Genomic DNA, 12346 nt, shown 5'->3' with positions numbered 1-12346 from the left:
AATCATGGTTATTATTAAATAATAGGTTCAACACGATTAAGGAACATAACAGTTAGTATTATTCATTTAGATTTTGGATCGATACTTGAATATGTCAGGACCAAAACCTCAATGTGCATGTCAATGTAAACCTTTAACATGTCCCCAAAAAAGTAATAGTCGTTTGTAATTTTTCTTTAATGGAAGCCTATTCCCCTCCATATGGAAATTGATCAGTTATTTTCCTTTTTTCTTCCATCCAAACGCAAACCTCCCCAGCAGCCGCCATGAAAACGTGCTTTAACAGATTCTTATGCGCATTTACACATATGCCAATATTGAACCATATAAACATAAATAGAAATACACATCAATAGACAAATTGCATGCCGATCAAAATGGTTATTTACTTACACGCCATCGTAGATATACGTAAGATGAAAACTAGCTAATGCTCTCCTGTGTGCAACTTATAAAAAAACATAATCTTTTTTTAAATCCAGTGGTTTTTGAACTGGTTCTTGTTAGGAAGCAGTTTTATCACTGTAGGGATACAATAAATAAATAAATAAACATGGTTAACTCGGAAGGCCGTTTAATGTGAATATCATCGAGCAGAATGTTTTGTTGGTGGTGGTGGTGGTGCTGGTGAGATTTATGTTACAAAATATAGCAATTTTAGCATTTTAGGTTTAAGGGAAAAAATACCTGTGTGATCAATTTAACAGGTGTTATAAATAATAATTTATGCATTTATTTTCCGTTCAGATGAGAAGCAGTGATTGTCAAACTTTTAAGCTCAGCAAAGCGACAAACGAAAGGAGTCCTTGAAAAGTTATCTCCTCTTCATCGGCTGCTGATCCGTATACCAGATGTTGGGACATTTTCGCTTAATATCCGTCATAGAAAAACCATAATCTGGATTTAGAGGAGAGGAATACGTTCGTGTCACCTGGGTTTCATCGGCGGATCTCCAGGCATTGCGCAGGGTATGGCGTCGCCATAACGCGCCGCATGTACGCGCGAATGTAATGTCTCAGATAATTTGTCCATCGGGAGAAAAAAAAATGAGCCCTGAGAAAAACATCAGATGGACCGATCTGCTAAAAGCAAAAGAAAAACGCGAAAGTAGTACGTATAAAAAATGTAAAATAAGTAAACAAATGCATTAAAATAAAAACGGACCGCGACGGTCGTTTATAAAAACAAAACAAGTGCAATCTGCAGACATTTCCCGTCTTAAAACATTTTTTTCTAGATCCAAAAAAAAAAAAAAAAAAACACCAGAGGAGATGAATGATAAATCGGTGATTTTCCCAACGTAAATGTCACGCTGCTGAAGTACTACTAAAATTGCTGTGCTGTGGTACGAAGTATTAATTAAACACGGTGAATTGTTTTACTGTTATTTCACCCCCCCTCCCCCAAAAGAAAACTGAATATATTTCGTGGATAAATCCAGAGTGTGAGAACAAACCCAACCCTTTCTGATTTGTCATCTGCAAAGATTCTCAAAGCAGATTAAAATCTAACTTTTGATGATTATATCTGCAACAGCTAACTCTCAGGGAGACAAGAATAAGTTCACCTCTAACAATGACAAGGTGCCGAATCTACAGATGACTTGAACATTTTCACAAAAGCGTATCCTGCTCTATGGATAATGTCGAGGACTTCGTTTCCAAACACGTAGGATACATATGTGTTTAAAGAGTTAAAGGGTCATTTTGGTGGTTTAAAAGAGCTCAGTGCTCACCCATCAACATTTTTTTTAATCAGAGTCCGGGTTAGAATTTGGCTGAGTGCGCCTTCGAGAAGTCATTATGTTTGGTGTTTTTTTTTTTTTTTATCTGTTTTGTTCTCCTCGACTCATGCAAGTCCAAACAATACCAGGACTCAAACTCTTACGATATGTTATGTTGCCTTTGAGTTCTTCTGCAGAAAGGCCGATTGCTAATTTTTCCATCTCCAAATATGATTCCAAAAAGTCCAGTCAGTTTTTTTTTTTCAAAGCTACTTAGAACTCTTCAATCAACATGAAATATGTTGGTGACAAGATAGTTTTGGTCCACATTTCTATTTTTGCTTTGCTATGTTTGACCGCTGCCAGTAATAGGAGATTCTTGTGGGCTTTAAATGTTTATCGTTTATTTTTTTTTTACATCTCATTTAAAATGTTCAGAAAGCATACCGGTGCTGGGAACATAGCCTGATCAGAAGAGAGCTGACTTGAACGCGATTAATTCTAAGTTTAGCTAAATTTGCGCAGTACTTCTATCACACATTTTCTCAATGTGGTTTTACTGAGTTGTGCTTATCGTAACCATAAACAACCCGTCTGCAACAGTAACACATTTACCAGATTACTTTGTTTTGAAATCAGAAATAATTTTCTTCATTATACCTTACAGTCAAAGAAGTGATAAAGACGCACTTTCACTTAAGCATGCTCGATATGAAAACGTCAGACTTGGGTCTGTTAAGGCCTAAATATATCTGCAGGTCAGATCATCCACAGTTAAAATGTCTTTATATTGAGAAACCTCATTTTTGGCCTAATTCTAACCCACACAGTTGGATGAAACGCGCGTAAAAGTGCGCATCTTTTTTTGGACACATTTCTTTCCTCAGATTTCACATAATTTAAATATAACTTATATTTAATTTTGACAGCTGCATTCCAATTGTATATTCAGCTGTTTTAGAAAAATCTATTTGTGCTTTGTTTTTTGTTGTTTTTTAAAGAAACTCGCTGTGCAGATAATATGCAGAAAACAACGCGTCTTTCCTCTCGATCGTAACCCACACGAGGTTAGACTAAGAAGAGTGGTTTGCTTTTCTTATACCTCAGAGAACCTTAGAGGGGCGGTGCTGCGTCCTCTCCTCCTCCCCGTTTCCAGCTCCCACAACCGGGAAGGCTGGCTCGGGGCGTGCGCTCTTGATGGCAGCTCCAAAAATACGCAGAGGGGCGGGGGGCAGAGGGGGTGAGAACACCAGACAGGAAGACTGATCCAGATCGATGAGACCGAAGTAACTAACCGTCATCGCACTTTTTAGCTTCATAGCTTTTAATATTCGTTCAGCCTTCAAGCCTCATTACGCATACGGATCCCCCCCTCTCCTCTCAGACACCGAGAAGATGCCCAAATCTTCACCCTGCGCGTCTCCTTGGTCCTCTCTGTGGCTGACATCTTTTGTTATTTTGGTGGTGCAGTCGGTGATCTCTTCCTCGTACTCTTCCTCCTCCACGTATCAGAGAACCGCAGCTGGCGGGAAGCGTCCGGGCTTCTTGGGGAGGACGCTGGTTCTCCTGGATGTCAACACCCGCAGTCCGATCAGAGTCCTCAACGACAACTTCTTATCGCTGCAGCTGGACCCCGCGATCATCAGAGACGGCTGGCTGGACTTTCTGAGGTACCAAGACTTTATCCATCAGTGTTGATCTGTATATGAGTGGCCACTTCTTAAATGTCCAACACAGATCTTTGTGAGTCCACCTCTGAATGCTTGGTGTTTTTTTTCTCTCTCTCTCTTTTTTTTATATTTCTTACGTACGCAGCCACGTTGTACTGTCATGGAGCGATCAGGCACGTTTCCTCCTTTTCAAAGTTTGTTTAATCAGTCAGATTAAGAGAGCCGCTCAGGGAACGATTAGCCTATAGGCCAATTTACATTTAAAACGTCTTTGATAAATCGTGATAATACAGCACCCACGTAATAACGTCAATATTGGGCATTTAGAGGTGTCCCTATAGTATAGTGCTACGATTATTTACCTCTTGCTATTAAAAAAATGCTATCATCTGTTATGGAACATAGAGAGGGGCAATTTTTATTTGGTGAATTCAGTTTAAAGTTTTACTTCCCTAGAAATAATGTAAGCAATTTTTTCAGACATTTTCCTCTTTCTAAGCAAAGGGGAATAGTTTTCTCCACGGAACTGTCTTTGTTCTTTGTTATGACTTAGTAGTTGAGCTCGCACTCATAAGAGGAAAAGTAAATATACATATGTGTGTGTGTGTATATATATATATATATATATATATATATATATATATATATATATATATATATATATATATATATATATATAAATTTACTAAATCTTTGCATGACAGCTTTAATGCTATAAAGGAGTCCGATTTACTTGGGGGTAATTCACTTCATTCTGGTGAGAAAATGAGAGAACGCATTTTGCATTAGTTTAAGTAGCTGATTTTAATCCCTCGCAACATGTTTTGGACATAGATTGTTCACTTAAACACGACCACGTTTATAGCTGCATGTTCGTTGTTGGTAGGGCCACGGTTTGATTTAGGTCAAGTAAATCCTTTGGGCGGAAGGGGTGTAAGATTTGGACAAACGTCTCCTAAATTATATTACGTCACTTTAAAATACAAGAGTAAAAGCTTTCCTGGGGCAATCACTTTTGACTGTTTTTTCCCCCTGAAAACTGCCCTTGGATGATAGATTATCACCATGTTAAGCTTCTGTGCGTCATTCTCTGCTTAATAGATAGCAAAACTAGGTAGGCGAACTTTTAGTTTGGGCCTCTGTTTTTCCGTCCCTCCTGCCTGCCTTAGGTTACGATCCCTCTACCTGCGCCGCTAAATAACACGAATAAAGCAAGCGAAAGCGGATGTCAGCTTCTAGATCTCAGTCTGCAACGAGTCAAAAAAGTTTGGTGACGGACAATACCAAAGGCCTACGGTGACGTATAATTGCAATGAAAGCCATAAAGCTTATTTTGCACGTATGTTTGTTTTTTAATTGATATTTCAACTAAATAAGTCTAAAACGTAGTCTTTACGACAGGACGCAGATTTCCCCCTGCTCCTATATTTTTCTGTAGTAAAACAAAAAAAAACAGAAAACGTGCTGAAAACTGAAACTTATGACGCTTTTTTTTTTTTAATTATCATTTTGTTTTTCTGTCCCGTGTCTCCACAGCTCCAGACGGCTCGTGACCCTGGCGCGCGGCCTGTCTCCTGCCTTTCTGCGCTTCGGCGGAAAACGAACCGACTTCCTGCAGTTCAACAACCAGAAGAACCTCGCCAAGTTCAGGGGCCCCGGTCCAGACTACTACCTGAAGAACTACGAGGACGGTGATTTGAGACGACGTTTCTCTTTTCGCTTTAGTTGCGTTTTTGTAAAAGAAAAAAAGAAAAAAAGAAAACATGACCGTCGTCCTATTTTCTTGTGTCCGCGTTCTACCTCCTCTCATTCTGGACGGGCAAAAATACATTTCGGAAACAGACACAATTATTATTAATTATTTAATTTGCTCCCGCTGGAAGCTAACATTTAATTTAAATATAATATGATGTAAATGTATTTTCATGTTAATAGGTGCCAGTTTAGTTGAGACACGTCGCTATAAACGAATGTAAGAGAGAGAGAGAAAAAAATCTCTTACCGTGATGGATGCATTTATTCGCGTCCACGCGCTCTCCTTGATTAAATTCATGCAACAGTCCTTTAATAAGCTCCTTTGAGCCAAGCATAATTCCAGTTATTTTTTTTATCTAAGAAACTAAAATCCCTTCATTGTCCGGGCAGCACAATACAAGTTTTTAAATTTCACCTAAATACATGGGACATACTGGAGCAAGTTTCCAAACTTTGCGTCGGGGTTCAGCGGTGGGTTGTGAAACTATCAGGTCTGGTAAAAACCTTTGCAAATATCATATTTCTGATTTAATCATTAAAACAAAACTGTGGTGAAAAAAAACTGCGAAGGTTTATATGCTCAACATGTACTTATTTCAAAATTTCCACCTCTCGGTTTTAAGTTGGAAAAAAAGAATCTGCCATCCCAGGTCTTTAAATCCAACATAACCCCCCCCCCCCCCAATAAAAACATAAAGATTACAGCTGTAATAACGCAATGCAACTTTGCCAGAGACCTGTTCCCGTAGAGTTTTGATTGCAATAAATTGCACTGTTATTGGCTTGTGTTGCCAATATTAGTTAATCTTGTCAATGAGCACATCAATTTGCAAATCCCACTGCTTTACTGAATTGCAGCTGGAAAGTTGTTAAGGTGGTTTTGATAACACTCCAACATTTGATTTACAGTGTCATTAGCAATGCTTGTAGTATTCGGCTAGCGAGAGCCACGGTCACGAGTCTGTGCTGCAGGTAAGTTCTGGGTCAGAACCTGAAATATTTGGGAACCACTGCACTACAGCACCCGTCGCAACTGAGTAGAATCACCGGATGACAAATAGCCATACAGAGAAAATAAAGATACCGACTGGATGACGCTTTAAGCAGCAAATCATCCCACGACAATAACATTTAATTTCTAATTTTAAGACTCAAGAGAAAAGCAGAACATGTCTTTTAATCCTGCTTTGTCTGTTTTTTTTTTTTTTTTTGGGGAGGGCAGATATAGTGCGCAGTGACATTGCCCTGGACAAACAGAAAGGCTGCAAACTGGCCCACCATCCTGACATCATGCTGGAGCTGCAGAGGGAGAAGGCTGCCTCCACACAGCTCGTCCTCCTCAAAGAGCAGCTCTCCAACATCTACAGCAACATTACAATAACAGGTAGGAGATCCCACTCACAAACTGCCTGTCTTTGGTACACCCACTCATATGCCCACTCTCTCTGGACTCTGCGGGTCATGCTTGTGCTCTCAAATGAAGTTTAAGGCGTGCGGGAGTAAACCGTCAGCTTTTAGAGTGACGAATGCAATTTCTGAAGGAGGAATGTGGGGGTGCTGCAGCAGAGGCTTGTAAACAGTGCATTGACATCTTCACTTGTAACACTTAACGGTGTCTGACTGCTGAAGAAACTGTGGGAGCCCTGATTTTGGGTGGGCTGCATACTTTTTGATGGGATTCATTCAGTAACCTCCGAGCAGGAAGAATGATGTGTAGTCAGAAGTATTTGCAGTCTTTAGGCATTTCAGGCAACGCGTGGCAGTATGTCATGAATTATATATTGTGTGGGTTTTATGGGCTTAGATTGCCCAATTGAAATTCAGCTGGTTGATGAGGATCTAATCGTACGGAGCGCAATATAAGCTGGAGCCACACCATCATAACAGGCTGGTGTTTTAAATTTTTTTCTTTGCTGGTGCTTTCTTGCTTCTTATCCTCCCCACCATCTTGAGAAGTCATGGGTGGGAGATTTTTTTATTTTTTTTTTGGTTTAGGCAGGATTTTTGTTTCAAAACAGAGACCCTCCCCGAGAGCGAGTCCAAGAAGCCAAAGAGTCGTAGAAAAATAATTTTGAACTTTGGAAATGACTGGCAACTCTGTCTTAGAGAATATATTAATTTAGTTTCTGTATTGGAGCCAGAATAATTGCTGCGAAACCCCACTTTGCTGTGGATCCAGCGCCGCATGAAATATGTAGCCGTGTGTTTCAGAAAGGAATTGATGAATTACTGAAAACAAACCGTCCAAAAACACCTCAAGTGAATCCAGTTGAATTTGTCAGACACATTTTTGGTCGGTAGAAGCACAGAACCGGTGGCCTCGCATCAGTTCGCCTGCCGTGTATTATTTATGCACCCGGACGGTTCCGCTGTTCTGGGGCAAGACGACCTTCCGCGCGTTTGCTGCATGAATGATAATGGGGGATATATGAGCAACGTAGAGCAGATGTGTGTTTTCAAATAGTCTCGAGTGCAACAATCAAAACATGACCGGGTAGAAATCTATCAAAGTAGGCAAACACAGTAAGAATTCAGACCTGCTAGACCTTCAAGAGTAGTCGCTTCACCAGTTTATCTCTGGAGTCACACTGTAGCTCATTTATTCTGTAATCTCGCTAACGCGCAAAAGAGCACTTTGAAATTTAGGTATTTAATGTGGTCAGAACCCAACCTTTTCCCAACCTTTTCAGTTTGTTGACACTTTAAAGTAAATTAAATTATTTTAACACCAGACATAGCGCTAGTTCTGTTAATGTTCCTATGATCTTCTTTAAAGTCATGGCAGCCATACCGTTTAGTTTCTTTAGAGCAAGGGGTCAGCAAACTTTAAGGTTTGCGAGCTGCTTCTGTCCCCTGCCCTGGTGCATAAAATTTGTGTAAAGCCGTAAAAGCTGTGTTTGCTTTGAAAAAAGGTATCTTTTATTTTGTTTTATAAATGTAGACTGTAGAGTGAACAACAAAACTGTATATTTCCAGTAGTTTGTACTGTTTCTCTCATTCTGATGAGGAAATGTCTTATATAAGAACACATAAAAGGACTGCTTAAACACAAATTTATTTTTTGAGCTAAAGTTTTTTTAGGAGCCACTCTGAAGGGCCTCAACAGGCACATGTGGTTCAGGAGTCACAGGTTGCAGACCGCTGCTTTAGAGCTAAAGGACCACACTGGAAAAAAAAGAGTATTTCACAATGATACAAAGAGATCTGGCTGACAACGACCTTCTCATGAACATCGAAGTATTAAAAAAAATTAAGAAAGGCATTTCAGGTTTTATTGCCACTCAGGAAAGTCTCTTAACTTTGTATATATATATCTATATATATATATATCTATCTATCTATCTATCTATCTATCTATCTATCTATCTATCTATCTATCTATCTATCTATCTATCTATCTATCTATCTATCTATCTATCTATCTATCTATCTATATATATATATATATATATATATATATATATATATATATATATATATATATATATATAAAAACTAATTAAAACCAAGAACTCCCAGCATTTGTAGTCTATAAATGCTTGACCTAACAGGTTTTATCTATCTATCTATCTATCTATCTATCTATCTATCTATCTATCTATCTATCTATCTATCTATCTATCTATCTATCTATCTATCTATCTATCTATCTATCTATCTATCTATCTATCTATCTATCTATCTATCTATCTATCTATCTATCTATCTATCTATCTATCTCTCTCTCTCTCTATATATATATATATATATATATATATATATATATATATATATATATATATATATATACTTAGATGCCGTTTTCTGTAGAAAAGAGACATTGTGATTTTATGCATAAATGAGCATAATCTTATACAATTGTTATTCTTTTCATTTAGTGTTGGATGCAAAACTTCTACCGCTATCAAGAAACCTAAAGCACATTGTTCTAAAATTGGTATTGGCAGACTAGGCTTCAATGAAAATGAGGAATCTGTATTGGCTTAAAAAAAGCATGATCAGTGCACGTCTATCTGAGATGCTTCCCACATCAATGAAAGTGAAGCAAGGAGACTTAAACCCGCTGCCATGATAAATTAAGCTGTATTTCGAGGTATATGACTATGCAAGGAAAACTCACTGAAAATGTTTTTTGTCCGCATGCAAAAGCAAATGACATAAGTAGTCGTCTCCTTAGTCCAGCAGCCATTAATGGCCCATGTTTGGTAAGTTAAGCTACAGCCTGAGGTTTGAGATCACCACAATGTTACAGTTTCTTTTTTTAACTTGTTGCCTGATTGTCAGGTTTCTGTAAACTGCTGACATTGTTGATGATAATCTTCTTACTTGGCAGGATTGCCAAAATACACGACTTCATGTCTGAAGCAGTTTGTCTATTTACTCAAAAAACCTCAACACGGCAGATGAGCTGCTTTCCCAATAAGCTCCCTTAGCATATATAATACCCCCCTACCCTAAAATAAAAAACAGTCTTTTATTCTCCCTGCTTGTTAAATGGCTGCAGACTGAAATTTGTCTGAGCGATCAATAAACAAGGAGCAGTTTTCAAACTTGTAAGAAGCCTAGAGAAGTTTTTTATTTATTTATGATGCACCATGTGGGATGCAGTGCAGACAGAATTTGGGCAGTTACGCATATACAGTTTAATGTCTAGCAGTTGTTGGATTCCTTTGTAGCTACAGTATTTCCACCAGTGTCCGCTTCCTACCTGTTTCCATCCTAATTTTGATGTTTTACCTTTGGTGATGAGCTCCAGGTCTGTGAGGCTGGAACGCCTCCTTGCCATAATCCTTCAAGTCAGGACTCTGACTTTTAATGAGAAGAAATGTGTTTGTGAAATTAAAAGGTTACTTAAACTTAAATCTGCCAGGCGTATGAATAATTTTGCAATGTATGCTGCTGGAAATCTGAGTAATGCTGCTGACATTAGTTTTGTTGCAATAACGTTTTATTTTTTTTTATTAAATCTTCATCTTAAACATGTAAAAGCAAATGTTAGCAGTTGATAATGTAATGAAAACTTAAATAAGAACAATAATCAATAAGAATAAAAATCAAATAATGTAAAACATTTATATTCAGTTTGAGAAGGAATTAAAATCTCTCTCTCCTCTATCATCCACTATTCTGCATTTCTCATCTCTTCCTTCCGTTATATTATACTACATATCCACAATTCTCTAATGAATTATTTTGGCACTATCTTATATGCTTATAGATTCTCCGTTGCTACTATCAATAACCAAACAAACAAACACTGTCCAGCCTTTTTTATTGTATACAATCCATTGTAGACATTGGACATTCTGCTCATCCAGTCATGTTTAATGTACAGTAGAGCTACCAGCTCACCCGACGGTATGCCGCCAGGATCCCCACTGTGTACTAAAAACTCTGCTCCATCCATGTAGTTTTGCTCTAGCTCACTTTGATCTATTTTTTTTTAAAAGTGATTTATATTCATACAAAGTTTCAAGTCCTCATTCATCTTGTTCCATAAATTCACCCAGGAGGCTTGAAAACATACCTTTTTGTATATTTATAACACATTTTAGCAAAATGTTCTAATACTGAGACCCAAAGTAGTGAACAAGTAGCTGAAGTACGCTTTATAATAATAGTGCTAATGTTTCTGTATTATCAGAATGACAGCATGTTTTACAAACTTCTCATCTTCATGTTCTCTGTTTGTCACTCTCTGGGTATTAATCTCTCTTTCCCGACAACTTACCTAGTGATACCATTTTTCCCATAAACCACGTGCTTTTTTTACTAAGCAGCAGCGTGGAGGCCAAGTCATCGCTGCGATTCTGAAGCTAAAGAACAAAAACATAAATAATTTATGGATGATTAAAATATGCATTCTTCTCTGAAGCTTATTGTGGGTTCTGTAATTACTTCATTTTAAAAGCTAAAAGCAAAAAGCAAACAATAGAGCTGGCTTCACTCGTTGGGGTAGGGGAGGGTGGGCGGCGGGGTCGAGGGATGAAATATAATTTGGAAATATTGATACAGTATAAATTATGGCTGAAATGAATCCCAGCTAAATGTTATTTTCTCCCCACGCTGGAGTGATTTTTTTTTTCTCTAACTGATGGATTATTACCGGAGGGAGGATTTTATATTCTTGCTGCTGAACATCAAGATCGATGGTTCAAATTAGTAGGTACGGGGTGATGATGAAGAATGGAAAGGTGCGTTATGCTACTTTGACTCACTGCCATAGGTGCTTGTAATTGAGGAAAACCTAAAATATCGTACAAATTATCTATCTTTTCAGCTCCCCTTGGCGGAGAAATGTTACTGAAAGGTGTGAAGAACAAGTTCATCGATGTCTGTACTAAAGCAGCCGCTGTTTTCCTTTTAGGATGCAAAACATATCTGGTGGAATTTAACATTTATTGTGTTAAAAGGCAACTGGGTCAGCAGAAGAGGTGGCGATGACACTGAAAAAGTATCAAAAGTGCTCACATGCTTGAATAACGGCCTCACTATTGTACCACGTTGAATTGAAAGCATGTTGTGTAAACTGGAATCTGCGTGAAGACTTATCATCTCATTGGCGGGGAAGAAACAGGGGTCCGGAGGCACAAGGGATGTGTTTGAAAATGTTCTGGTAACAATTAGTCAAGATTCTGAGTGCATGCATGTGTGTGTGTGGGTCTATGCATGAGGGCAGGTGGTGTTTAAAGGACCTTTAACAGTCTCGCTCCATCCTTTTTCTCTCACCACTGTCTGACCTCTGACCTAAGCTTGTTAGAGTCATCAGTAATGGGGCCACTATGAGTCCATGTGCACACACGCATACAGCGGGGGAATTGAGTTGAGAAATTACCTTAACCTCAGACAAGGTCATAGTCAGCATCATTTTATATCTTTCGGCACAAAAAATATCTATCTATTGGATTAGTTCCTCCCTTTTGAATTTACTTTTCTAACTTTATTCCCCTTTGCTTACCGTCCATCGGTTATTTCTTCAGCACAGCCAAACATGTCTTTAATGTTTTCCTATCATTGCTGTTTTGATTTGGAGTATAACTCAATCTTAGTTTGTGTTACAGCTCAGAGAATGAGGTCTAAGGTTTGTATTTGTATTTATTTATTTAACAGGGGCAATTTATTTACATAGTATACATACAAATCGTCAGAAATACTAAAAAATACAGGACTATAGCCAAGGCTACTTTCCATCCTCACC

At 38.3% G+C, this 12346-nt stretch overlaps 1 protein-coding gene across 1 annotated transcript in view; it reads left to right on the top strand.

The window, feature by feature from the left end:
* The first annotated feature begins 2906 nt into the window (after positions 1 to 2906).
* The window catches only part of hpse2 (heparanase 2), a 92185-nt gene continuing 82745 nt past the window's right edge, over positions 2907 to 12346 (top strand). The window contains exons 1-3 of the mRNA XM_012880465.3: positions 2907 to 3393; positions 4930 to 5084; positions 6371 to 6532. Coding sequence (XP_012735919.1) covers positions 3119 to 3393; positions 4930 to 5084; positions 6371 to 6532 — 592 coding nt within the window. The 5' untranslated portion in view covers positions 2907 to 3118. The remainder of the gene's footprint in view (positions 3394 to 4929; positions 5085 to 6370; positions 6533 to 12346) is intronic.

Source organism: Fundulus heteroclitus, chromosome 22, assembly GCF_011125445.2.
Source record: "Fundulus heteroclitus isolate FHET01 chromosome 22, MU-UCD_Fhet_4.1, whole genome shotgun sequence".
NCBI classification, from domain to species: Eukaryota; Metazoa; Chordata; class Actinopteri; order Cyprinodontiformes; family Fundulidae; genus Fundulus; species Fundulus heteroclitus.
This window is presented reverse-complemented; position numbering and strand designations above follow the sequence as displayed.